The 25,434-nt window shown below is 39.4% G+C and overlaps 1 protein-coding gene and 1 non-coding gene across 2 annotated transcripts in view; one reads left to right on the top strand and one right to left on the bottom strand.

Moving 5' to 3' along the window:
* Positions 1–25,434, bottom strand: part of PLCB1 (phospholipase C beta 1) — a 686,139-nt gene that overhangs the window by 86,755 nt on the left and 573,950 nt on the right. The window contains exons 27-32 of the mRNA XM_077749126.1: positions 24,757–24,976; positions 20,850–21,030; positions 3,483–3,559; positions 3,286–3,375; positions 2,758–2,815; positions 2,067–2,153 (exon numbers count right to left, since the gene is read on the bottom strand). Coding sequence (XP_077605252.1) covers positions 2,067–2,153; positions 2,758–2,815; positions 3,286–3,375; positions 3,483–3,559; positions 20,850–21,030; positions 24,757–24,976 — 713 coding nt within the window. The remainder of the gene's footprint in view (positions 1–2,066; positions 2,154–2,757; positions 2,816–3,285; positions 3,376–3,482; positions 3,560–20,849; positions 21,031–24,756; positions 24,977–25,434) is intronic.
* Positions 13,521–13,654, top strand: LOC144219208 (small nucleolar RNA SNORA70). The gene has a single exon (XR_013331338.1). It is a non-coding gene; the product is annotated as a small nucleolar RNA SNORA70 (small nucleolar RNA).

The raw sequence follows: 25,434 nt of genomic DNA, 5'->3' as shown, positions 1-25,434 counted from the left end.
GTTGTGATGCATGGAGCTATGGCAGCCATTTTGTGACTCTGGGTTTGCACCTTAGGCATGAAAGACAACAAACTGAGATGGCATAGTGCAAATTCTAAAAATACCAGGATTCTTGATGAGACTGTGGAGCTATTCAATTAACAGTTCCTCAGACTGCAATACATCTGACTTTCCAGTAATATGACTTACTAAGTTTATTATTGTGTAAGCCAGTTTTAATTGGGTTTTCTGTAAAACTGCTGCAGAATGTACCTTAACAAGTTATCCAGCAGTCATTCTTCTAATGTTTAGTTATATCCAGTGCAGAAGTTTAAAGGTGCTTTAATACCTACCAAAGTTGATTTTAATCATGATGACCTAGAGGAGTAACATAAAAACCTCATAGGGGTTTTTATACTGAGAGTTAGATAATTGAAACACATTTGTGATTGCATTGTAGCTATGAGACAAGTATCTGATATTTTTGGACCAAAAACTAAAACAGAGTGAAATAAAACTCTATGGGAATAACCATATCTCACAAGAGATTTTCTTTTAGAAATATAAAAGGCAGCTAATAAGATATCAGTCATAACCAATGTATGTTATGTCAGTGTACAAAGTAATGACACATTTGAATTCAGACAGAATGAATTGAAAATGTATATATTTGAATATACCACCTGGGGCTGATTATTAGGGTGTCAATGTGCCTCTTAAATTCCAGCCAGACCTGAATCTTTTGCTCCAAACATTATAAAAGATCAATCAGGGGCGCCTGGCTGGCTCATTCGGATAAGCCTCCGACTATGGCTCAGGTCACGATCTTATGTTCGTGGGTTCTAGCCCCATGCTGACAGCTCAGAGCCTGAAGACTGCTTTCGATTCTGTGTCTCCCTCTCTCTCTCATGCTTCTGCCCCTCCCTTCCTCATGCTCTTTCTCTCTCTGTCTCAAAAATAAATAAAACATTAAAAAATTTAAAAATAAATCAATAAATAAAATAAAAGATCCAAAGACCCAATCAGTGGGTCAATGGAGTGTATAGCAATTTCTGAAATCATCTTAAAAATTTGTTATCAAGGTATAATCAACCCAAGATGGTGACCAAGAATATTTAAACTGTACGTTTACATGAAAAACATAAAAATTAGCAGCATGTTTAAGTAATTATTAGTTCTCAGATTTTCATTACTGCTTCATCTATATTGCCAAGCCTAAAAACTTTAGGAGTTAAAAATATTAAATAAATCTCCTGTATAATAAATACAAAAGGAGAAGAGCAGAAATAACCACAAAAATATATTTTGAACTAGCCACAAAACATTCTATAAAAAGTAAATTGATCAATGGACTATACATTGAAATGAAAGTAACACTTTTGAGCTTTGCAGGTTTAAAGAGTACTTGTATGAAATAGCTGTACCTTTTAGAGCAGGTATTTTAAACTACACATAGAAGAATAATAACACTGAAAAGCATATTTATCACAAATACTTAGTGATGAATGAAAATGTATGTAATGATCTAAAACCAAGATGCTATTTGGCAACATAAAAATATTTGATTTATAGAGAATCAGTTTAAAGTTAATATTCACAAAAGAATTGATTTTGACCAAACAATAAGCATAAGATAATTTTAAAGAGGAGAAACAATAGACTATTATTATAGGGGGGAAAAAGATTTTTTTTTTTTTTCTGATTTATGAGAACATTTTGTCTGGATAAAAACCAGGGTGATTTTGGTACAGGATACCCTCTGCTGGACAGAGCCTGACATTACAATATTACAATCTAATTTTCTCTGTTTTGGCAGGGAAGGGAGGCGCTTCAAAAATACCTGAGCCATATCTCAGACCAACTAAAACCAAAATTTCAAGAGCTGGGTTTGAAGCTCACCAGCTGATGATAAACCTGTGTGGAATATTGTTACAAAGATCTTTACCATGGTTAAGAAAGATACATGAGTTTTACATGTAAGAACTGATCTGAGACTGTGCAACGTACATGACCTACAGAGGTTAAATTGTAATTAAATGGAGAGAAAAAAATGAAGCTACTGTGTATTATTATTTGGTTCAGTTTACCTTGGGTTTTTCATCCAGGATCTGCTGACGAATCTCCTTGTGTTTCTCGACAAGTTTTTCTTGCCGTTTACTTTGTGCCTCTTCTAACTATAAGAAAGTTACAGAGAAAGTCATGTTCATCTAAACATTAATAAATGGATGGTTTCCATTAAAAAATGGAAAGCTTTTTAGATCGATGGCATACATTTAATTATTTCATATCCTGATCAAGAACTGCCCTTAAAAGTGTAGGAGACTGTTGGTAAGCCTCAGACCTGGGTGATGGTACACAGGGTGGGCGTTGGCGTCAATAGATTATGCTATTCTTACATTTTTGCCAATGTTTGAAAATTTCTGTAATACCAACTAAAAAATAATATGGAAAAAGTGCCTTTGGAGGTTGCTATCTTCCCTACCATCAATCACAGCTACAGGTTCATTTGGGGGAACCCCTATCGATCTTTTGTTTCTGGGCTCCTCACTTTGGAAATGATTCTTGACATCTGTTTTTAGATGAGCCTGCTTATACGTAGGTTTGCAATTAAACTTGTAGAAACATTGATTACGGAATGCCCCGTCTGTGAAACAGCTCTTCTGGGCCCTGGTGATCAATAGACACAACAAGGCATGGCACGTCCCTCCAGAGGTTCACATTGTGCTTGCCCAACATTCATACATGGTTTGCAAAGGAGAGAGAGATTAACCAACATACCCTCTTGATGTACTGTACCACCTCCTGGATATATGACCGGATCATCTCTGTCTTTTCCCTAAGAGCAAATGACAACTAGATCATTATATGAACTCATCCCACATAAACAAAGAGGTGAACTTCAGACTTCCAGATGGAAGTTTCCAGAACTTTCAACATTCTTAACTGCTGTGGCAAGAAAGGTACAATCAGCTAGTTCTGGACAAAAGTCAGATTTTGCCCTGGGCAAGCTCCTGTTTTCACTAAATGCTGGGAAGTTTGCCTGACAGCAGGGAAACTACGGATTTGGTGTTTCCCTAAGGGAAGCTCTTGGCTCAGTCTTTATCTAAAAGGGCCTGGATACACCTCAGTCCATTAGTGAAAGCTCTTTGAGTTTCATGTTGAAAACTTTACAAAAAGGATCTTTTGAAAGGTTAATTAGAGGAGAAACGTCACAAATGGGTCTTTGTATGTTTGAGAAGCTGGTATTCTAACAGAATAAAAGAATCTCCAGATAAAAGGTGGGGGGAAGGGATTCTTTCTCCTTACTCTTCCATTTGACTTTTGTCTTTGGATTTGGCTTCTGTGATCTTCTCCTGCCTTTTTTTATCCATTTTCTTCTTTAATTCCTTCTTCTCTCTGAAGTCAAAATGAAAGTAAAAGAAAAAAAAGAGACAAATCAAAGGGCAATTTGTGTGTAACACAGTTATAGGCACAAGCCCACTGTAAAGAGAATACAGGCTTACTTCTCACAGATTTCTTTGAGCTTCTTTAGCTGATTGTTCTGACATTCTTCAGCAACATCCGTCAATTTCTGAATAAGCTGGGGGAAGAAAATGTGTTTGCTGTTTTAAACAGTCATAAACAAAGACCTTCTCCCCTTGTGCGCCCAGACAACGATATCTCTAGTTAGGAAACTTGTGACTGATGTTTAACAACAGTTAAAATTTCCAGGCATCTCATAGCCAAGCAGGACTGGAAACAATCACATTATCTAGGTTTTACTCTGAAAGTCTTCTTATCTCTTTTGAATTAAACAGGGTGCCTTAGACTATTGTGCTGGTTACCACAGCTTGGCTCAGTGCAAAAGCAGTGGAGGGGTGGAGGGTTCTGGTTCCAGTCCCCATTCTGTGACATCAAAAATACAATTTGGGTCAATGGGGCTATATTTTCGAAACCTACATTTTCTTGTAGTAAATGGACTTATCAATGCCCTTGTCTCCTGGAGGTACAGTGATGCCCCAAATAACAAGAGTATGATACAAATGCAAGTTATAATCAACTGTGAATTTTAATTCTTGGTTTCCACCTAATTCATTGGTTTTTTAAAAACGTTTATTAATTTATTTTTGAGAAAGACAAAGTGTGAGCAGGGAAGGGGCAGAGAGAGAGAGAGAGAGGGAGAGAAAGAGACAGAATTTGAAGCAGGCTCCAGGCTCCGAGCTGTCGGCACAGAGCCTTGCATGGGACTTGAACCCACAAATAGCAAGCATGACCTGAACGAAAGTCAGGTGCTTAACTGACTGAGTTACCTAGGCTCCCCCCACCTAATTCATTGTTTAATTGCTTCACGGATCATTAGTGGCCCACCCCAGAAGTCAAGGGCTGTGTTCTTGTGTGGGTAACTTCCAAAGTGTCAGAAATTCTTGTCTATGGTTATGGTGTCATTGAATTTTAACACATGCCACGAAAGTCATTAATTTATTGTCTTGTATTTATTATCAAACCAAACTTCAAGAGGTAGCCACTATGTTCTTAATTGCATATCCTCGGCCCTCTGCACAATTCCTAATGTTTAGTAGGTGCTCTGTAAATGCTTCTCCATTACATACGGGCAGTTTTGCCCTCCAGTCCCATCCCTCTCTTTTCCACATAGAAAACCAATGAAGCCTTCTGCCATTACTCAGGCAGAGGTAGTACTGGACTCAACCCTTCTTCCCAGAGCACCACGTAGGCAGTGTGGGCCTCCTGTGAAAGACCCCACTGCTCTTCACCAGTGATGGAGATTCTCAAACACAGCTGGGTAAGTTGCCCAGTTTAACAGAGGCAGTTGCTGCCACAGCGTTAAGGCTATACAATCAGAGTATGGCAAACTTCCATTGATAATTTTTATATGCCTGGCACAGTTTGAAGAGTTTTAAATGTATTCAATTCCTATTTAATTCTAAGAACTGCACTGTGAGGCTGTGCTTTTATCTTCATTTTACATATGAAGATACTGACACCTGTGGATCAGGTTCTGGGCTCACAGCCACAGAGGTGGTAAGTGACAGGGCTGCGGACAAACCCAACAATCCAGCTGAATGGCTTGTGGCTTTCACCACTTCCCCACGCCTTTTTCATTATGTTTTTAGTAATTGTTTTTGAAAAAACAAAAACCTTTCTTATGTAAGAGTATAAAAAGTTAAAGGAGAAATTCTCTTAGAGAATTACAATAAAGAAGGCACATTAACTTAACATTAACGTGAAATATGATGCCTTCGTCTGTGAAGTGGATTAAATCTGGGATTTAATCCAAATATTANTTAGAGAATTACAATAAAGAAGGCACATTAACTTAACATTAACGTGAATGCCTTCTGATAACTTCTGATGCCTTCGTCTGTGAAGTGGATTAAATCTGAACAAATATTCACTGGGACTTGGGCCAGCAGAAAACCTATTTGATCGCTCAAGAGAGCTTACCTGATCATGACCATCACAATTAAAGAAATCATGATGGGGGCGCCTGTGTGTCTCAGTTGGTGAAGGGTCTGATTTTGGCTCAGGGCATGATCTTGAGGTTTGTGGGTTCGAGCCCCAAATCGAGCTCTGTGATGACAGCTCAGAGCCTGGACTCTGCTTCAGATTCTGTGCCTCCCTCTCTCTCTCCCCTCCCCTGGTCACATTCTGTCTCTCTATCAAAAATAAATGAACATTAAAAAATTAAAAAAAAAAGAAATCATGAAATATTACAGCTGGGTAGTACCATTTTTATAGCTATCTAGACATAAAGTTCTGGTGTGCAAAGACTCTGGAAATTTCCTTGAGGATCCCTGTCATCTCCATTCTAGTGAGGGTGTGTCTCAATGGCCTTCCTTTCCCAGAGCATCTTTCTTCTCTCTCACTCACCCCAAGGAGTTATAGAGGGTGATCCAGGGATCCTCAACTTTGGCTGCACTATCAGAATCGCTCCTGGACAACTTCCTAAACATGCAGATTCCAGGGCCTGTGCCAAGGCATAGGGATTCCAGATGTCGAGGGGCAGGGCCTGGAAATCAGTATTTTCAAAATCTCCTCTGGTGATTTGGATACTTTGCCAGATTTGGTTGGGGGTTGTCTCTGTGGCCTCTCCTCATTCGGCTGACCACTGCTAAATCTCTCAGCAACACTTTTGAATTCAGTGGCCTTCCTACTGCTGTTCCCACTTTGACATGTGTCTCATTCACCTGACTGCAGATTCTCTTATTTTCTTGATTATGCCAGCATCTGCTCACATTTCCTGCTCTCCTTCCATATCTTGCCCTCATCCTCAGCTATCTCACCAGCCAGTCACTGAAGTTCCTGAGCCTGATCCCACAGCCCATCTCTCTCCCCATCCAATTCTTTAAAAAATTATTTAATGTTTATTTATTTTTGAGAGAAAGAGACAGAGCAAGAGTTGGAGAGTGGCGTAGAGAGAGAGGGGAGACACAGAATCTGAAGCAGGCTTCAGGCTCTCAGTTGTCAGCACAGAGCCCAGTGCGGGCTTGAACTCACAAACCTCGAGATCATGACCTGAGCCACAGTCAAACTCTTCACCAACCGAGACACCCATGCACCCCCTCCCCACCCAATTCTGACTTTTATTTTGATTTGGAATCATACCTGACACAATTGGCAGCACTACTTTCTCAAACTTCCACAGAAGTTCCCTGCCTGCTGGGTCCCCTGGCCTTCCTCACTGTCCCTCCCTCAGACCATCTGCACTTTCTCTTCTCTCAAAAGAGTTCCCACCTTCTTTGTTCCCAGAACACACACCTTTATGTAACTGTTCATTTTAGCCACAGTCCAACAAATACTTATCAAGCACCCTAAATACATGTCACTATTCTACAAACTCTGAGCCAATGACCTGGCTTTCTAAATCTTGCTACTCAGTGTGTAGCATTATCAGCATGGACCAACAGCATTGGCATTGCCTGAGAACACAACAGAAATTCAAATTCTTGGGTCCTAGCCCAGGTCAACTAAATCAAAGTCAGCATTTTTAACAAGATTCTCAGGAAATTTGTGTTCATGTTATGGTCGGAGAGGCATTGTCCAAATTGTCCAAATCTCCTGAGAATGATGGAGATTTAGAAGAAGCCCTCTGTTATGAACTGAGTGCTTGTGTCCTCCCAAATTTATATTGAAATCCTAAACCCCAAAGTGACTGACCATGTTAGGGAGTGGGGCTTTGGGAGGTGATTAGGTCATGAAGTTTGAGCTTTCATGATAGGATTAGTGCCCTTATGAAGGAGATCCCACAGAGCTGTATTGCCCCTTCAACCATGTGAGGACACAGTGAGAAGATGGCCATCTGTGAACCAAGAAGTGGGCTTTCACCAGACACTAGCTCTGTAGCCTTAATCTTGGGCTTTCAAAGTCTTCAAATTGTGACAAAAGACTTCTGAAACCAATACTGCACTGTATGTTAACTAACTTAAATCTAAAAAAAAGAGAACTGTAAGAAATAAATGTTTATTGAGGTACCTGGGTGGCTCCGTTGGTTAAGCATCGAACTCTTGATTTCTGTTCAGGTCATGATCTTACAGTTTGTGGATTTAAGCCCCATGTCTGGCCCTCCACTGATGGCACAAAGCCTGCTTGGGATTCTCACCTTTCCTCTCTCTCTGCCTTTCCCCTCCACTATCTCTCAAAAATAAATAAGTAAACGTTAGGAAAAAGAGAAATAAACGTTTATTGTTTAAGCCACCTAATCTATGGTAATTTGCTACAGCAGCTGAAAGGAACTAAGACATTCCCTCAAATTCCCTCTTTTCTGTCTCAAAAGATCTTTGGCACTTTATCTACATTCTCTTCATTACCCCAGCCTCAGCTTCCTCACTTCTGACACAAGGATAACATTTCTCTCCTGGGGGGGCTGCAAAAACTGAAAGGAAAAACATGCATGCAAGTCCTACTAGACCACTTGGTGGCTTCCTAACTTGGTTTCATAACCTTTTCTTCTGCAAGAAACATCCTTGCCCTGTTTCCCCATCTCTCCCACTTGTGGGAGGATCTGATCTAGCATTTCATTTTCTCCTCTCAAACTTTCTTCTGTGCTGCACACATTCCCTCTGCATAAAAACACATCAACACATCTCTGTTTTCCTCACCCTTCCAGAACCCTGAAATTTTGTTCCATCTTGAACCTTCCTTTCATTTTTATCTCTAAAATGGAAGACCAATTACTGCTCCCAAAGCTTCAATGTCCCAGCCCCATTTTTCAGCTCCACCATCTCACTTCCACTTCAACCACTGGAGTTCACCTGATTTTGCTTTGAGATTACAAAAAAATTTTGTTATTTTACTAGCCATTTCTCAGGACATAGCTTTTATTATTCCAGAGAGTCAAAAAGTTTCTTAGTTCATCGTGACCTCAGGATCTTTGTAATCTTTTCATGGTATCCTTAAGCTAAAAGAAACAAAAGGACAGTTGTATTTATTTGTGAAATAATTAGGTTCAAACTTAATAGTAATACTTTGCAAAATGTTCAAAAGATGTTGCTGTCTCCTTAAAACATGCAAAATATGCCATCATGCTCCTGTGAGTTCAACATGGCACCTCAGTGCCTTTACCCACAGTTGGGGATGATGAGTTTATCCTGTCCTTCTGATAGCGTGCCAGTTGCCAACCACTTTTACACAAAACTCTCTTTCCTTAATTTATAGTATCTTCAGTAATTACCACAGCTGCTTATTTGACTCTGTTAGTGGCTTCAGTTCATTTCAGCATTATCAACTGCCTTTGCCCAGCTCTACCTGAGGATGGCTCACCAGCATCTCAACATTTCTACAAGCAAGATTAGGCTTTGTCTCTCACAGAAGACAAGTCATCATGTTTTCCCAGTAATTATTATCATTCAGTTCAAAAGTGGACATTATGTTTGATTTCCCTCTTGGGTACTTTCCACATCTAGTGAGTCATGGAGATTTGGGAATTGTTCTTGTTACGACGTAGCTCATGGCTTTGTGTTAATAGCATTCTGGTGTAGATTTTCATTGACTCTGGTCTGGACTCAGGGAGAATTTCCTTCATGCCCTCAGTCTCTCCTCAGTCTTTCCACTATATCCCAAATATTCTTCCTTTATGTATGTACCAAAGCTTTAACTGTATTTTTTTTTACCCCATCCCTTGGCCAAGGTAAATGGTCCAGGGGAGGTGGTCCAGGGGAGGCATTGATCCAAGTTGGACCAGTCATACCCTGATTTTAGCCACAAATGACTGATCTAAGGTTACAAGTTTGGGCGATCACATGACCCTAACAAAGCTTTCCTCCAGATTTCTCCAACCTGCTACTGGAGAAAGAATAACTTAGGTTGGCTGGTACCTATATTTTCTGAGAAGGGGAAGCCTTGGAAAAGAATAGTGCTAATACACATTGAAAAGCAAAAAAGAGAGAGAGGGAGAGAGAGAGAGAAGGAGGGAAGGAGAAGGACACACAGAAAGAAGAACAGAGAGAAAAGGAGAGAGATACAGGTAGACAGACAGGTAAACAGAAATGAAAAGTTTTGTCAGTGGTTTCTGGCGTCTAGTTCTCCATCCCTTCCCTTTCCTGGTGTGCATGGACAAACTTTTCTTATGTGATCTACTTTATATTTCTTGTATATAAGTTAGTTTAACATGGATTTCTGTCACTTGCAATCAAGAGAATCCTGACCAAAAAATAGAAATAGAAACCCCCAAATAAGATAAAGGAATCTCTCGGAGTATTGGGTCCAGGATTTCTATAATATAAGATGTGAAAATAGACCCAGAAGAGGGATTTTTCACACAATAATTGAAGTGCTTTTTAACTAACCTAAGGGTACACTCACTTTTGGTGTATTTATCAGCAGATATATTCTACTCAAAGAACTATTCAATCATGTATTAATCACAAAACTCACTGAAATAGGAAAGAAGAAAAGATTAGTTTAGAATTCCTAGGGGAAAAGAAACCCAAGAGAGCCACGGTTAAACTGAAGTGCAGTAAACAGCATTTAATTTTAACTTTTTATATGATTCTTTTTTCTGGCCCAAAGGAATAGACACATTTCAGTTATTGGACTTATTTGCTTACCACTCATGACAACTTTTCTGGTTAAATGTTCCAAACCTTTTAAGGAGTGAAAAAGGAAAGCCCTGGGGGAATATAATTTCATGCTTGTTTTCAACTCCATGCTGAAATTCACTAGGGTTAGCTGTTTGAGGGTGAGAGAATGGTTTCCTTGGGACAGAATAATTCCTTGACTCTAACTCAAAAGGGATAAAAAACAAACATGGACAGAAATTGTGATGTTTGGAGTCTCTTCTCAAGAAGACCAGTTTGGAAAATGAACAAAAAACCAAGTATAGAATGTTCACATTTCAGACACAACCCATCTTTCTTCCCCTTCCAGGAATATCTAGAGAAGGTACTACCCCCTTTTCCGCTCATCAAAGCATCCAGTCTAATTTTTTTTTTTTACTTCTACAAAGAATTAATTTAATAACTAAGTAATGATCTATGTATTAAATGCATTATTGACAATTTAAATCTTTTTTAATGTTTATTTATTTTTGAGAGAGAGAGAGAGACAGAGAGAGAGAAACAGCATGAGTGGGGGAAGGACAGAGAGAGAGGGAGACACAGAATCTGAAGCAGGCTCCAGGCTCTGATCTGTCAGCACAGAGCCCGACGCGGGGCCCAAACCTGCAAACTGGGAAATCATGACCTGAGCTGAAGTCAGATGCTTGACCAACTGAGCCACCCAAGCGCCCTCATTATTGACAATTTAAATGCAAGGTGAATGTTCACATTGGGGTGTATCCTACCCATTTGAATTGAGAAATATTCACTCATTCAGTCAACCAATAATTACTGAGGACCTATGGTGTGCTGGACACTGCACCAGTATTGATGGTCCAATTGTGAGCTAACAGATAAGCCTGGTCCAGGTGGAGCTGATATTCTCCACTAGCTTTCTTTTCTTTTCAGAACAAGAGTAAAATTTTGGACTAAAAGGGCAACCATCATTTTCTGAGGTATTCTTTCATACCTATGAAATTATTTTTTTAATTTGCATAACCACATAGAATTTACAGCAGCTTATTTGAGTCTAAATGTCTAAAGGGTCCATGGAATTTTTTCCTTGTTAGGTAAAATAAATAAATAAATAAAGGTGAAAATCTGACCAAGATTCCTAGTCAATGTTAATAAGCTGGCCCAATGAATTCATAACATTTAAAATTAGTTTTTATTTTTAAACTATGCCAGTAAAAGTGAGCTATGCAGTTTATTGGGAAATATAAATCAATCATTGTAGCATAGTCTCATGAATGATGTTTTGGTATTACTTTAAAAAAATTTTTTTTAACATTTATTCATTTTTGAGAGACAGAGTGAGACACAGAGTATGAATGGGGGCGGGGCAGAAAGAAAGGGAGACACAGAATCTGAAGCAGACTCCAGGCTCTGAACTATCAGCACAGAGCCCAATGTGGGGCTCGAACTCATAAACCTCTAGATCATGACCTGAGCTGAAGTTAGATGCTTAACTGACTGAGCCACCCAGGCATGCCCAGTATTCGTTTATGAGGCTATCAATTGGAAATATTTTCAAACTTTTTAAAAAATCAAGAACTTTGTTAAAGGGACCTCTACTTATGGTATGCTAATGATGCTTGAGTTTTACCAGTGAGGAAATTTTGTATTTCATCAAGTTAGTTGAGATTATTATACCTAATTAAATCAACAAAGAAAACAACAACCAAACCACTACAGTTCTAGGGTAAGGCTTCATAATTTTAAAAGATGTCAAAATCATTTAATTTAGAATAAGTAAAATAAATAAATATTGGTTACTACTTAGATGTGAGCAAGTAGTAATAGTGTTTAGACTGGTGGTTTTCAGTGCGGTGGGGGTATAGCTCAGTGGTAGAGCATTTGACTGTAGACTGGCAGTTTTCAAATAATTAGCAAAGGAGATCTGATTAAAGGATATGTGATTTGTCCTGTGGTTTGTTACTAAAATAGGGCAATAAATCATGGACTTAATATTTCAATGGTCCCTTTGGAATCTAGATTCTGAAGAGCTGCCTTTGAAGATAAATACCACAGCATGTCACCTACTTTTTTTCTTAATGCAATATATATCATATCAGCATCCTGACTTGTCAGGGGGAAGGCAATGAGGCCTATAATTCTGGAGGGCACAGACAAAATTATCAGACTTGTGGGTTCTATTTTGGAATTTTCCTTTGAGCAGATTCCCTTCTGTTCTCTAAGCTTCTTTAAGTTGACACAAGTCAAGACCATTATTTTCTTTGCCTTTGGGTATAGTTCTGTTTATTGACTTTTTTTTTCTTAATATTACCTAAATAGTTACCAATTAACACAAAAAAGTACATTAAGATATCTTGTATACACACACAAAAGAAAAACCAAAGTTTATTGCCTCATATTGACATCTTCATTATTATTTTTATAGGCCTGAGAGTTGGATCATCCTCTGACTTTAAAATTAAAGGAAACTAGCATTACTGTCAAAAGGAGAGTTTTTAGTCATTCTTGTACAAAATTTTTGTTTTAGAAATGAGGATACCGACACTCAACAAGGTGAAATAATTTAGATAACATTATGCAACTAAAAATGGAAGTCATGTCTTCTCATTTTAAATCTCGTGCAAATAGTCCTTTGGTAAAGTATGATGACTATCTTCTAGGCACTGTGTTAAATTCTCATGGATTATTTTATTGTGTCTCACATCCAAATTATGATGGTTGTGTGTAGATTATTATCCTACTTCTCCACCACTTACTGTATTCACTCTCTTTGTGTTATGACTTGCCGCTACCCTAAATAAAAAATACAGTCTAATTCCCTATTCCTTAAATCTGGGCAAATCTTATGACTTGCTTTGACCAAAGATGGAGGAAGAAGTTTTGAGACCTCTCAAAACACCTTGCCTATTTCCTCCTGTTCTCAAGTGGAATTCTTTTCATTCTACATGAACAAGCCCAAGGTAGCCTGATGGAGGATGAAAGATGTGGATCAATCACCTGTCTTGACCCAGCTGACAGTCAGCCAAGCTTCAGAAGCAGAGCCTCTAGGTGAGGGGCAGCTGAACCAGAGACACATGAATGAGCCCAACCAACACGAGAGGAATCATCCAGTTGAGTCAAGCTCAAATTGCTACACACAGAATCATGAGCTAAACAAATTGCCATTTTAAGGCAATAAGTTTTGAGGTGTTTGTTATGCAGCAAAGCTACAGAATGAAGACAGGCATTCTGTTAGTAGATTTGTCTGACTTCACAACCTGTACTCTTAACCACTGTAAGCTCCCGGGGCGGGGACTACAGTTCACATGGAATTCCCCTACCAGTGTGAGGCCTAGAGTAGGCCTTCAATAGCTTTTGATGAATGAATGATTATATAAGTGTATTTCATAATCTCTAACTTGCCCAACCTCCAAAAATAATAAATGCAAAGATACCACATGAACTCTGTGGGTCAAAAGGAAAGGAGACAATCCAACAGAAAAGTAGGCGATAGATGTGAATGGGCAGTTTGTAAAAAGAAAAAATGATGATAATCTGTAGCCAATTAAGCTGAATATGCTCTATCTCCCTGGGGGACCTGATGTGCAATGGTTGCAAACAGTAACTCTGTGGTAGTTTGTGCATCTTGTTGTTTGTATTGGTTGCCCTAAGGAACCATGGAGACAACCCTTTCCAGTGGACATTCATATCTGATTTGCTATCCCCAGTGTAGGCCCCAGACAGGTTTGCAGGGTGCCCCAAAGCACAGTGACCAGGGTCCACATTGACCAAGTTGTCATGTCCATCTGTTACAAGCGGAAGAACAAGGGGCATGTGGTTAACACCCTATTCAGGGCCAATTTCAAGTTCCCTGACCATCGAAGAGTCACATCTCCAAGAAGTGGGACTTGAACAAGTGAATGAATTGAGGACATGGTGGCTGAAAAGTGGCTCATCCCAGATGGCTGTGGGGTGAAATACATCCCTAATCATGGCCCCCTGGACAAATGGTAGGCCCTCCACTCTTGAGAGCCTTGGTGTTACCCTCTTCTTGCTCATGCCCACCAATAAATCCTAACTCCTGTCAAAGAAAGAAAGAAAGAAAGAAAGAAAGAAAGAAAGAAAGAAAGAAAGAAAGAAAGAAATAGGAATACAAATGGCCAAGACAAACATGGAAATAGACTCATGTCTGCTCGTAATTACAGAAGTGGAATTTAAGATAATTTATATGTGTATATATGTATATACACATATGTATATATATGCATATATGTATACATAATGTGTATATACATATATACACACACATATATATATGAAAAGATTCACTCTACCAGGGTTAATCAATGGTGATCAGAAAAATTTACAAATAAGAACACATTTTGACAATCCTTTCATTCTTTATTTCATTACTAAAATCTTTTATTTGTCATTTCTTATTGGGTGGAGAATGTAAAGTTTTCAGGAAAGTTAAGTCATTTATTTATCAAGAAAAATAATCCCATGTTAAGAAGTCAGAATATTGGAGGAAGACAGATAACACTACCACAACTCAGTAGAGTTACTTTCTTCCTGACACTGTAATTACTCCTGGCCCATATACTTTAGCTGGCTGGCCATGGAAGGGAGAAAATTCAAGGCTGGCTTCTGTAGAGGCTGCCACAGCAAATGGCGCTCATAGAACTCATCAAAAGGAAGACAATGAGCTCCATCCAGCTGTAGCAGAATGTCAAAAACGGCAATACACATTTATAATAGAAGTCAAGAATTCCTAGCCAATTCATGTATTATTTTATTTCATTAACAACAATGATTTGTGGACATTATTTAATGAGATTCCCCTTACAGTTCTATGAAGCGAAGATTATTCTTATTCCCATTGGACAGATGAGAAAATGGAAGTTCAGAGTGGTCACACAGTTACTCAGTGGGAGAGAAGTGGTCAGAAATGACATTTGACTGTAGACCCTCACTCATCACTACTCACATCCTGATGGGCCATCTGTTAGTAGCTGGTCAGTACTCACCTACAGCTTTTTACCATTAAATACATCTTTCAGTCCCTGGGATCAGCAGGGACTTGGGGAACTCAAGTGGATGGATATTAATGTTGGTTTGGGTCCTATAAATGATTGTCAGTGAGATAAGTGGAAAGATGTATAAGAAGAATACCAGCCATTAATGTTGATGTGAAGGAAGGGAGAAATGAATGGGACTGGTACATTCAGGAGACCTAAAATACGAGAAACAAAGCAAAGCAAAAGAAAACAAGCCTCTACAGAGGATAAAGAGAGTGGTTACTGTGAGAGAAAATGAGGAAATCTTTTCTTGAAGCCATGAGAAAGAAGAAAAAGAAAGAATGGCAGGCCATTGGAATGGGGATCCCCAGCTAGGATTCACAGATCCTCATAGTATCTATGGATACTATTTCAGGGAGTGTAAGAACTTGAATTCGTTTGGGAAATTTATATCTTTATTTTCACTCATCCAGAAGTAACTATTTTCTTCTGTTGCCAATATAGGCAGGAAATCACAGGAGTGATTTCCACAGGCCTTGTGCTTTTGGCACCATCCATCCAGCTTGAGGATCAAGGTGTGAATAGTGGAGCACACGCTGTATTTCCCATTTCAACTAAAAGAACCTTTAGCCTTATTCCAAAATACATTTTGAGCAAAGGTTAAGGATCAATGGCTCTAGAACCCTCCTTCTTTAATTTGAATATGTAATAAGTCATCTGGGACACCTATTAAAATGCGAATTGTGATCTAGCAGCTCCGGGGTGGGGCATGAGACTCTGGGAGTCTAACAGGCGAGATCCTAGGTGATTCCAGAATCACACTTGAATAACCAGGCTGCAGAGCTATTTGGATATAGTTTTAAGGTTAAAGATTCATTTTTGGATAGGTATAAAAATTTCTTTGAAGCTATAGAGTCTATGATGTTCGGTGTGCATTTTATACTTCCTGTGAACAATTACCTCAAAAATATTCTGTTGTTATTTATCAGTTTATGGAATTATGTAAATTGTTCCCATATCCGAGATTTTGTATCAACTTGCTGATACCTTTATTATTTCATTTATTGTATGCTATTATAACTGTTTGTGATACATGCTTCCCCAATTTGTATGATGACCACATCTCCAGGATCTATCAGAGTGCTTTGCAAAGTTTAAGTTCTTTTTTTTAATGTTTTATTTATTTCTGAGAGAGAGAGAGAGAGACAGCATGAACAGGGGAGGGTCAGAGAGAGAGGGGGACACAGAATCCGAAACAGGCTCCAGGCTCTGAGCTAGCTGTCAGCACAGAGCCCGATGCAGGGCTCGAACCCACGAGCAGTGAGATTATGACCTGAGCCGAAGTTGGATGTCCAACTGACTGAGCCACCCAGGCACCCCAAATTTTAAGTTTTTAATAATCATTTGGCAGGGAGTTTATTGATATAATGGTTTTGTTCTTGCTTTGAACTGTGGGTGCTGGCATTTGAAATGTATAATCCTTACCCTAAACACATCTGTATTTAATTCCCAAAGCAATTTTGGGAGATGAAATATCTTGTTTAATTTTCCTCATCACCCAAATAGTCCTTTTTACCTGGGGCATACTTGCTTTTTAATTACACTTCCTTTTGTCTAATTTAGCTTGAGAGGCCTGTTCATAACTCTGATCCACAACCCAAGATAGAAATGACATTTCTGGGTGCTTCTCGGTCAAAAGATTTCCTGGCAGAGCAATTTCTGGCTGATACAATTGGAGTGATACAAAGTTCTGATACACCCCAGCTCAAGGCATGTAGTATAAATTGTGTATGCCCCCTAATGGACATAAAGTAAACTTTGCCTGGTTCTAAGTCCTAGGTGTTTGGGCCTTAGCCTTCTTAACAAAAGGATACAGGTGTGTTCAAAGGCATCAGGGGTTTATCTGAAACCCAGATCCATAATCACAAAGGTGAAGGGGTGAGATTTTTGAGTATATTTGGCTTGAAAGGTCCAGACTGGCTTGGATATATATATGTATATTTTTCTGAGAACTCTTCAAAGGTTTTCTTATGGACACACTCATTGCTTCTTAGGGCAAAGGGAGTTGAAGCACACATTGTGGGACTGCCACCCCCCGTGGGAGTTCCACTACCTCTCCTGCTCCCGTGTCCCGTCAGGTGGGATTTTTCTACCTATAGCCTCAGGTTGGTTTTCCCCGGTTCCCAGCCTACTATCTCATCTGGGAGGAAATCTGTTGAGCAGTTAGCTCTCTGTGCCCTCTTCTAGTGGGATTTGCTGTGGTGCCTCTGGCTCAAGTGTTCTTTCTGTGATATTGAGCTTGTGCGGCACTTCCCTCTGATTTCTGGACCTATTTGTAATGCCCCCTGATCCCCGAAGGGCCTTTCTGCTATGTCTGGGCTTCTGTTTTCATTCACACTCTGAATTCTTGTTTTGAGCCTCTCCCATGTCTCTCTCCTTGGGGAATGGAATCTTGCCAGAGGCTGGAACTCTGGGGAAACTACAGATGATTATGGCTGGATTGCCTAGTCCTCAGAGTCATATTCACTCTGTCAACTGCAGTCATCTGCCAGAGGATGCCAGGACTTATAACCCCTTGGGCTACCATTCATCTGAACTGTGCTTTGGGATGGCTCTTTCCTGAGTCCCTACTCTTCACCATGTACTAGAAGAGTGGTCCTTGTGGAGGTTATTTCAGATCACATCACTCCTGCACTCAAAACCCTCCAGTGGTGTCAACTGCACTCTAAGTGAAAAACAGATGCCATACAGAGGCCCACAGCCCTACAAGATCTGTCCCCAACACCAAAAGTCCCATATCTTACCCAAGACCCTATAGTCATCCTCAGACAGAGCCACCTTGCTGGTCCTCCAATAGAAGGCCCATACCTGACCCAGAATCTTTGCATTGGTTAATCCTTCTGCCCAGGAAAATCCTGTCCCCTGTGTTCACAGGGGTCAGTCCTTCACTCCTAACTCAGAAGCTGCCTCTCAGTGAGTCCTTCCCTGGCTACTTGATTTGAAATTTCAAAGAATGCTCCTCATTCTTCCCTCCATCCCCATTCCCTAGTTCCCCATTTTTCATTGATTTTCTCCTAAACCCTTATGATGACTTGACATACTATATCTTTTACCAACTTATTTTGTTCATGGTCTGACCCCTCATCTAGAATGTAATCTGCATAAAGGCTAGGGTTGTTATTTTTATCCTCTTCTATTGTAGAATATTTACTGAGTAGGTATCTAACAAATATTTGTTGAATGAATGAATACATGAATGAATGAAGGTTTCTTTGCAAGGCGATAAAAATGTTCTCAAATTATGCTGATGGTTGTACATATCTATGAATATATTAAACATCATTGGAGTGTACAGTTTATTTCTATGTTCTTTATTTATAAATGTTCATTTATTTATTTTGAGACAGAGAGGGGTAGAGAGCAAGCAGGTGAGACAGAGAGAGAGGGAAAGAGAAAGACAGAGAGAGGATCTCAAGCAGGCTTTGCACTGTCAGTGCCGAGCCCGAGGTAGGGCTCAAACTCACAAACCATGAGATCATGACCTGAGCTGAAACCAAGAGTCAGATGAGTAATTGACTGAGCCACTAAGGTGCTCCAGAGTATATACTTTAATGAAGTGAATTGTATGGCATATGAAATAAAGCTGTTGAGAAGAGAGGGAGAGACAGGTACCATATCCCAGGCACTGTAATGAAGGACTTGGCTGTGTATGGCCTGTGTGAGCGGATATGAGGTCATTATGATGAGCTTGGCTTGAAATCTGAATTAGCAGAGGTATCTGCACAACAGTTATAAAGCAGGGGCTCTAGTATCAGAGGACAAAGGTTCAAATCCGATTGCACCCCTTTCTAGTTGTGGAATCTTGGGAAAGTCAATGAATTTCTCTGTTTTTGTTTTTTTTTTTTTTTTTTTTTGCAAAATAAGCTGACAATAGTACCAAACTCTAGTGGTTATTGTTGTAAGGATTAAATCCAACAATTTCTGTAAATGGCTTAGCACAGGATATGGCTCCCATGGTGAATGCTCAATACCTGGTTGTTATTTTAATTTTTATTATTGTCATTATTTTATGGAGTCCTAGGGATACGCTGCTGGAGAAAATCAGATGGTATGGTTGCAGCAAGGTCTCAGAGACATTATCTCTCACTAAAATTTGCCTTGACTTTCTCTGGCCTGTCAGGCATTCCCTTCCTTACACCAAACCTTACCCTGGCCCTACTATACTTTCATGGCTTTGATTCTATTTTAGTTCACAAACAAGGTGGCCCACCAACCTCAGGTGGAGCTTGTTAAAATCCTCAAGCCTCACATTAGGAGTGAAGCAGGGGTCCTCAAAGTGTGGTCCTGGGACCTGAAGCATCAGCATCACCAGCCCCACAAGAGGATGGATGAACCGGAAATTCAGGGCAAAGACCAATAACCTGTGTTTTATCAGGCCTTCTAGGTGATTCTGATGCATGCTGAAGTTGAGAATAATTGGCCAAGTGGAATCTGATGCTTGATAAGCTCCTCATGTGATTCTGACCTGCTCGTTTGCATATTATCATTGCCTAACTAGCACTAGGTCAAGAGCATTACACTGAATCACCCATTACCTAGTGATGGCAAAACCTCCACTAATGGCTAAACCATCCAAAGCAGAAACAGCCTCAGAATTCTCTTACATGGACAGGCTCTCAGCAAAGAAACAGACAGCTCAGACAAACACAGACAAACTCTGGATACACTAATTTCTATTAGCTTACTTGTTTATTTTATTTGGGGCACAAGCTTTTTTTCAATGCTACATTATCATTTGATTCATTTAATCTGTCACCAAATATTTATCATGTCCATATTATGTGTCATCATGTAACAACAGTGGAGGCATCAACAACAGTGGAGGAATGTCACCACCTATGAGAAAACATTTTGGAGGACAAAACTGATCACTAACAGAGACTATGGCATTTCCTCTCACAGGGAGCCTCAACAACTAGGTAGACGATATCCCATATCGGCCACGTAGATACTGACTCTCTTAAATGTAGGAGAGAGGACTGTAGGCTTTTTTTTTTAGGGTTTGCAAGGCCTAGTGACACCAAAAAAAAGTGAACATTTATTTGTAGCATGTTCTTAATTTTCTTGACACAAGATAAGTGTTTTTTAATTCCTTGTGAGAGTTCAAAGATTCTCCCTCCCAACGCTGTTATAACCCCAAAATAAGTTAGTGAAAATAAAAACGATAAAACATAGCCTCATTGGGGAACAGAGAGGAACTTGGTAAAGATGCTGAAATAGTGGAGCTTGTAAAATATTAGCGTGGTGGACACTAGGTGCCCTTATGCAATTTCAAATCCTAAGAAATGATTGTGTTGCTTTTTAAAACCCAGGTAATAGGTTTTGATTGTGCTTTTATTTTTTTTTAATTTTTTTAATTTTTAAAATATTCTTTAACTGTTTTATTTATTTCTGAGAGAGAGAGAGGCAGCGTGAGCAGGGGAGGGTCAGAGAGAGGGGGAGACACAGAATCTGAAGCAGGCTTCAGGCTCTGAGCTAGCTGTCAGCACAGAGCTTGATGCGGGGCTCGAACCCATGAACCGTGAGATCATGACCTGAGCCGAAGTCAGACGCTTAACCGACTGCACCACCCAGGTGCCCCTTGATTGTGCTTTTAAGCATGTGTTGAAATCATATCACAGTATGGACCTGAGAAATGCATCTTACTTCTGTCCATGCCCTGGCATCAAGATAAGATTATAGCTAAGGAAACAAGAGGAAGGTGCCATCCATACATGTCACTGTCTTTCTAAACTTATCCAAGATCATCAAGAATTTTCTTTAGAAAAGAGGGTTCCAGCTAATCAATCGTATTTCTCAGGCTTACCAGTTTAATATGTTCTCGCTTCTGGTATTTTTCACTGTAATACTGTTCTTGTCGAAGATTAAGCAGCTGCTGCTGTTGTTTGTCCTTCAGGTCTATTAACTTTTGGGTCATTTCAGCATCTAGGGCAGCAAGATCTTGCTCAATTGTTGATGAACCATGGTCAGGACTGCTGGGTTCTGATCTGCAGAGACACAGAGCTTGACTCACAAAACATGCAGGTCATAACAAGGTGGAAGGAAAGTTGTACACCAGAGTTCCTCCTATATAGAGTGCTGTGTTTGGAAATGAATGTTTTGATAAAATACTTGAGATAGAGGCTGATACCCCAAGGACAAACTTAGCAGAGGACAGTCTCAAAGCATAGAGAGTGGATGACATTTGTGAGATTTCAGGTAAAGGCAGAAAAGGAAAGCCAGTAGGCTGGGGGCCCTGTCGTAGTGGTGGAGAGAATGATAATCCCCCCTTGGGAAAAACAATGTCTAATAAGGATTTTTTTAAGACTTCTATTTTTTAGTTTTTTTTTTTTAAAGGACATGTATAATGTAATTCCCAGTTGCTTATCTATTATAACAACTTCAGTAGACTCTACATCAATTGGTTTCTGTCAAGAAGGTTGAAGCAGTGGTAAATTTTGCATCCAGGTCATATGGATAGATAACAGAACATGTGCAGACACCACATAGTTGCAGACCCTGCCCCCTACCCCACCCCCAAAGCTGACATATTCTGTTTCTTGACATCTTTTAATAGCAAAGATACATTATTAAAATAAATTTCTTTAAGGGATGTACCAACTTCATGGATATCTCTACCCAAAATGGCACTTTCCTACAAATGCTTAGGTTACAAGAGAAGGGAGGATGCATGAGTTCACTGAAAAATATTTACTGAGTGCTTACACTCACAGGGTAACTTTCTTTGAATTATTCATAGTCAGAGAATTACACAGATATTGAGAAGTTTAAGAGTATTGTTGAAATAATTCAAAGCAATTCTAACTTATTATTGTGCTAAAGCATATGGTGTGATTCCTTCAAATTTTATGCTGTTACTTTTTTTAGGACACACAGGAGAGGAGATAGTATTGAGAATGGGTGACCAAGAGCAGGTCTGTTTTCTTCATGCTTATGGAAACTTCTGCAGTAAGAAAACTAAACCACTTAAGATGTCTAGCACATCAGATTCTGACTCTCTGTTTTTCATTTGTGGCCAGGTGGAATAGGTGAACATTTCTTGACTCAGCTGACATTAATTCTTATTGCTTTCATTTTGATTTAGGCCAGAATTGATGGCATTACAGGGAAAGACAGTTGGTTAGGATCCTATTTTGGCAAATAAGGGATGCAGAATTCCCTCAGAAGTTTCTATTTGTATTTTTATGTGCAATGCCAAATGAGAATAAACACTCTTCAAGGCTCATGGAGTCTGATACATAAAATGGCATGGCAGCACGGAGAGTGGATGACATTTGTGACCTTGCATTCTGGCAAAAATACAAGTCTATTTGTCAATATCACTATAAGTAGCACTGGTGAGGTGACCTGCATCTTGGCATAAACATGAGACACATATATTATCTTTTGTAGCAGGAAGTCAGTGTAGCCAGAACAGAAAGGTGTTTCTTCAGTCAGCCACAATCACTACAATGGCCGTGGCAGAGACAACAGGTCAAATTTATTGACCACTCTACACGTGCCAGGCACTCTCTACTTTTGGCTTTCCCAGCAACCCAGCAAGTAGGTATGATTCTCTCCAACTTACATTTGAGGAAACTGAGGTTCATGAGACAGTTTGCCTAAGGGCACAGTATGGAGGAGCCCAGAGCAGCTTGTCCAGGGACAAACAACCAGAGGAAAGCAAAGGCTGTGTTTTTAAAAACAATGTAATCATCGCACACCAGTGTCAGGACAGAAACTATCTTTGAATGATCTGCTTTTGCCATGATGTGGAAACCTCAGTTGAGATGGTGGATATTTGGATAAGAAACTACTCTAATGGACATTATTTCCATTTAGTGCTCTGAGGTATTTTTAGGATTTTAATGTGCATCAAAGGTAACGGGAGATAGACAGACATAATCAGACCTCAGAGGCTTTGTCTCTTGAAGAAAAGTTTCTCTTGATGTATCTTTTGATACTAGATGCTTAAGGATTTTTGTTTACTTTTTGAGAAGAAGTATAAAAAATAATCAAGGGAACAGTCTTTCTGCATCTGCTGTAAAAACAAGGTTGAAGACATTATCCTCTGTCGCCTAACATTGTCTGTATAAGATCCATGAGATGAATTCTTTTGTAATTTAATACCAGGAAAATGTTTGTCTCTCTTAGAAAAACAAGAAAGTTTGCTTTAATCCAATAAGGAGAATTATCTAACCCATATTCCCTTTTCTCAGAAGCTAAGAGCTAAATTCAGTGTTCAAGGAAAGAAATTACTTTAAATGGTGGGTACTGTCCAATAGAAATGTAACATGGGCCATGTATTTGGTTTTTTCTATATGATTTAAAACTAGTGGCTACCTTGAAAAGTAAAAAGAAATGAGTGAAACTAATTTTAACAACACATTTTATATAGCCTAGTACACCTAAAATATTATTTCAATATGTTATGAAAATAAAATCAATATAAATCAGTATAAATATATGAGCTACATTCATTTTTAAAATATGAAGTCTTTGAAATCTGCTATATAATTTATACTTACGGCACCTTTCAATTTTAATGAGCCACTTTTCAACGGCTCAATAGTCATATATGGTTAGTGATTTCCATCTTGGACAGCAGGTTTGGATAATTGGTAATTGGATAATTGGTAGCCACTCAGACTATGTATATGTGTGTTGTTTTTCTTTTTCTATTTTCATAGGATTTTTACAAACATCTTCTTTCATAAGTTACTTCAATACTCTATTAGGAGTTTTCAGGATATGATTACTAAGTGAACAAATACGTGAATAAATAAGCGCCCACATATCTAACACAACAACAGAAAGTTAGAAATTTGAGGCCAAGTTTTCACCTGAATTCTTTGTGTACCTGTGTGTAATGTTAATGTCTTTAGCCTTCGGCTTCCTCCTTGAAGAAGTGGCTGAAGTTCACCTGGATAGCTTCCAAGACTACTCTAGTTCTACAAAATTGTGATGTTGTTGCTTTTTAAAGCCCAAGTACTTGGTTTTGATTGTGCCTTTAAGTTAAGTACATGTTAAATCATATGTCACAATATGGATCTGAAGTCAACTCTTACCTCTTTCTATAATCTGACATCAAGGTAAGATTATTCTGTAAGGAAATGAAAGAAAGGATGGAGTAGACTCAGCTCAATGACAGTGGCTTCCATGTTCATGTAGTTTCCTGTATTGCTGTGCGAGCTACTTATGGGTGATAACTGTGTAAGTCTGGTGACTGTCCTTGACTCCCAAGGGCACACAGCAGGCACTCAATTAATGTTGTTTGAATGAATGTGTGAGAGATGCTTCTCCTGGTCAAGGTCTGGGTATGTGGGGCTGGGGGGACCCCTACGCCCAAACATAAGGGTTATCTGTACAAAGCTTTGTGGATTTCAACAAGGCCAGCAAATGGTAGTTGAGACTTCTCTTTTCTATAACAAGTCACTCTTCGACTAGGTTCTAGAACATAGCAAGATTTCATACCTGTCAGGTTGGCAGCTATAATATGGGAAATTGGCTAACTAGTATTGGGCCCACAGGCCAGAAATCCAGGGTAGGATTCCTACATATCTATTCTTAGGATGCAGGCAAATAAAGACATTCAGTCCACAAGCAAAACTGAGCTGAGGTGGCTTTCCTTCTTGCAGTGTATCCAAAATATGGTGTAAAAACATCAAAAACCCATGTAAAGGACTCTTTTCCTTCATGCTATAAAACAATCCAGAAGTACTCATTCAACTTACTTTTTCTTACTATCCTTTTTGGCTGTCTTTTCCAAAGCTGTCCTCCTTCTCAAGTAGTCATTCTGAATTTCATTATATTTTGTAGTGTGTTCTTTGATAAGGTCAGTGGTTTTCTTGTGGTGTCTTTTAACCAGGTCTTTCATTTCTTTGTAGTGCTTCTTTTGAAGTTTCACAAATGATTTCTGTTGCTTTAGCTCTTCGATAGTCTGCGCTTCCACTTCTGCAACAAACGAGTATAAGAGTGAACAGATGTGGAATGACTGCAAACACAGATGTAAAGGGGAGTAGCAACCTGCCTCTTCAGCAATATTTGCTTGATCCCAGCCAACTGGAGCTTAGAAGCAGAGCTTGCATGTCAAACATATCAGGGTTCCAGTGTGGCTCTGTCATTTGCTAACTTTTGTGATTAAGTCACCAAATTTCTCCAAGACCCAATCTCTTCACTCATAATTTTTTTTTGAAAGTTTGGGCTTCCTAGAAAGAGGAGGGGGCGTGGGCGGGATTCAGGGGTATGTGATTTACTGAGAAGTGCTCAGGTCGAAATAAGTCAGGCAGAGAAGGACAAATATCATATGTTTGCACGTATAGGAGGATTAGGAGGAACTTGACGGAGGACCAAGGGGGAGAAGAAGGGGGGAAATGGTGGGGGAAAGGGAGAGAGGCAAACCATGAGAGACT

This window comes from Crocuta crocuta, unplaced genomic scaffold, assembly GCF_008692635.1.
Source record: "Crocuta crocuta isolate KB4526 unplaced genomic scaffold, BGI_CrCroc_1.0 scaffold407, whole genome shotgun sequence".
Taxonomy (NCBI): Eukaryota; Metazoa; Chordata; class Mammalia; order Carnivora; family Hyaenidae; genus Crocuta; species Crocuta crocuta.
This window is presented reverse-complemented; position numbering and strand designations above follow the sequence as displayed.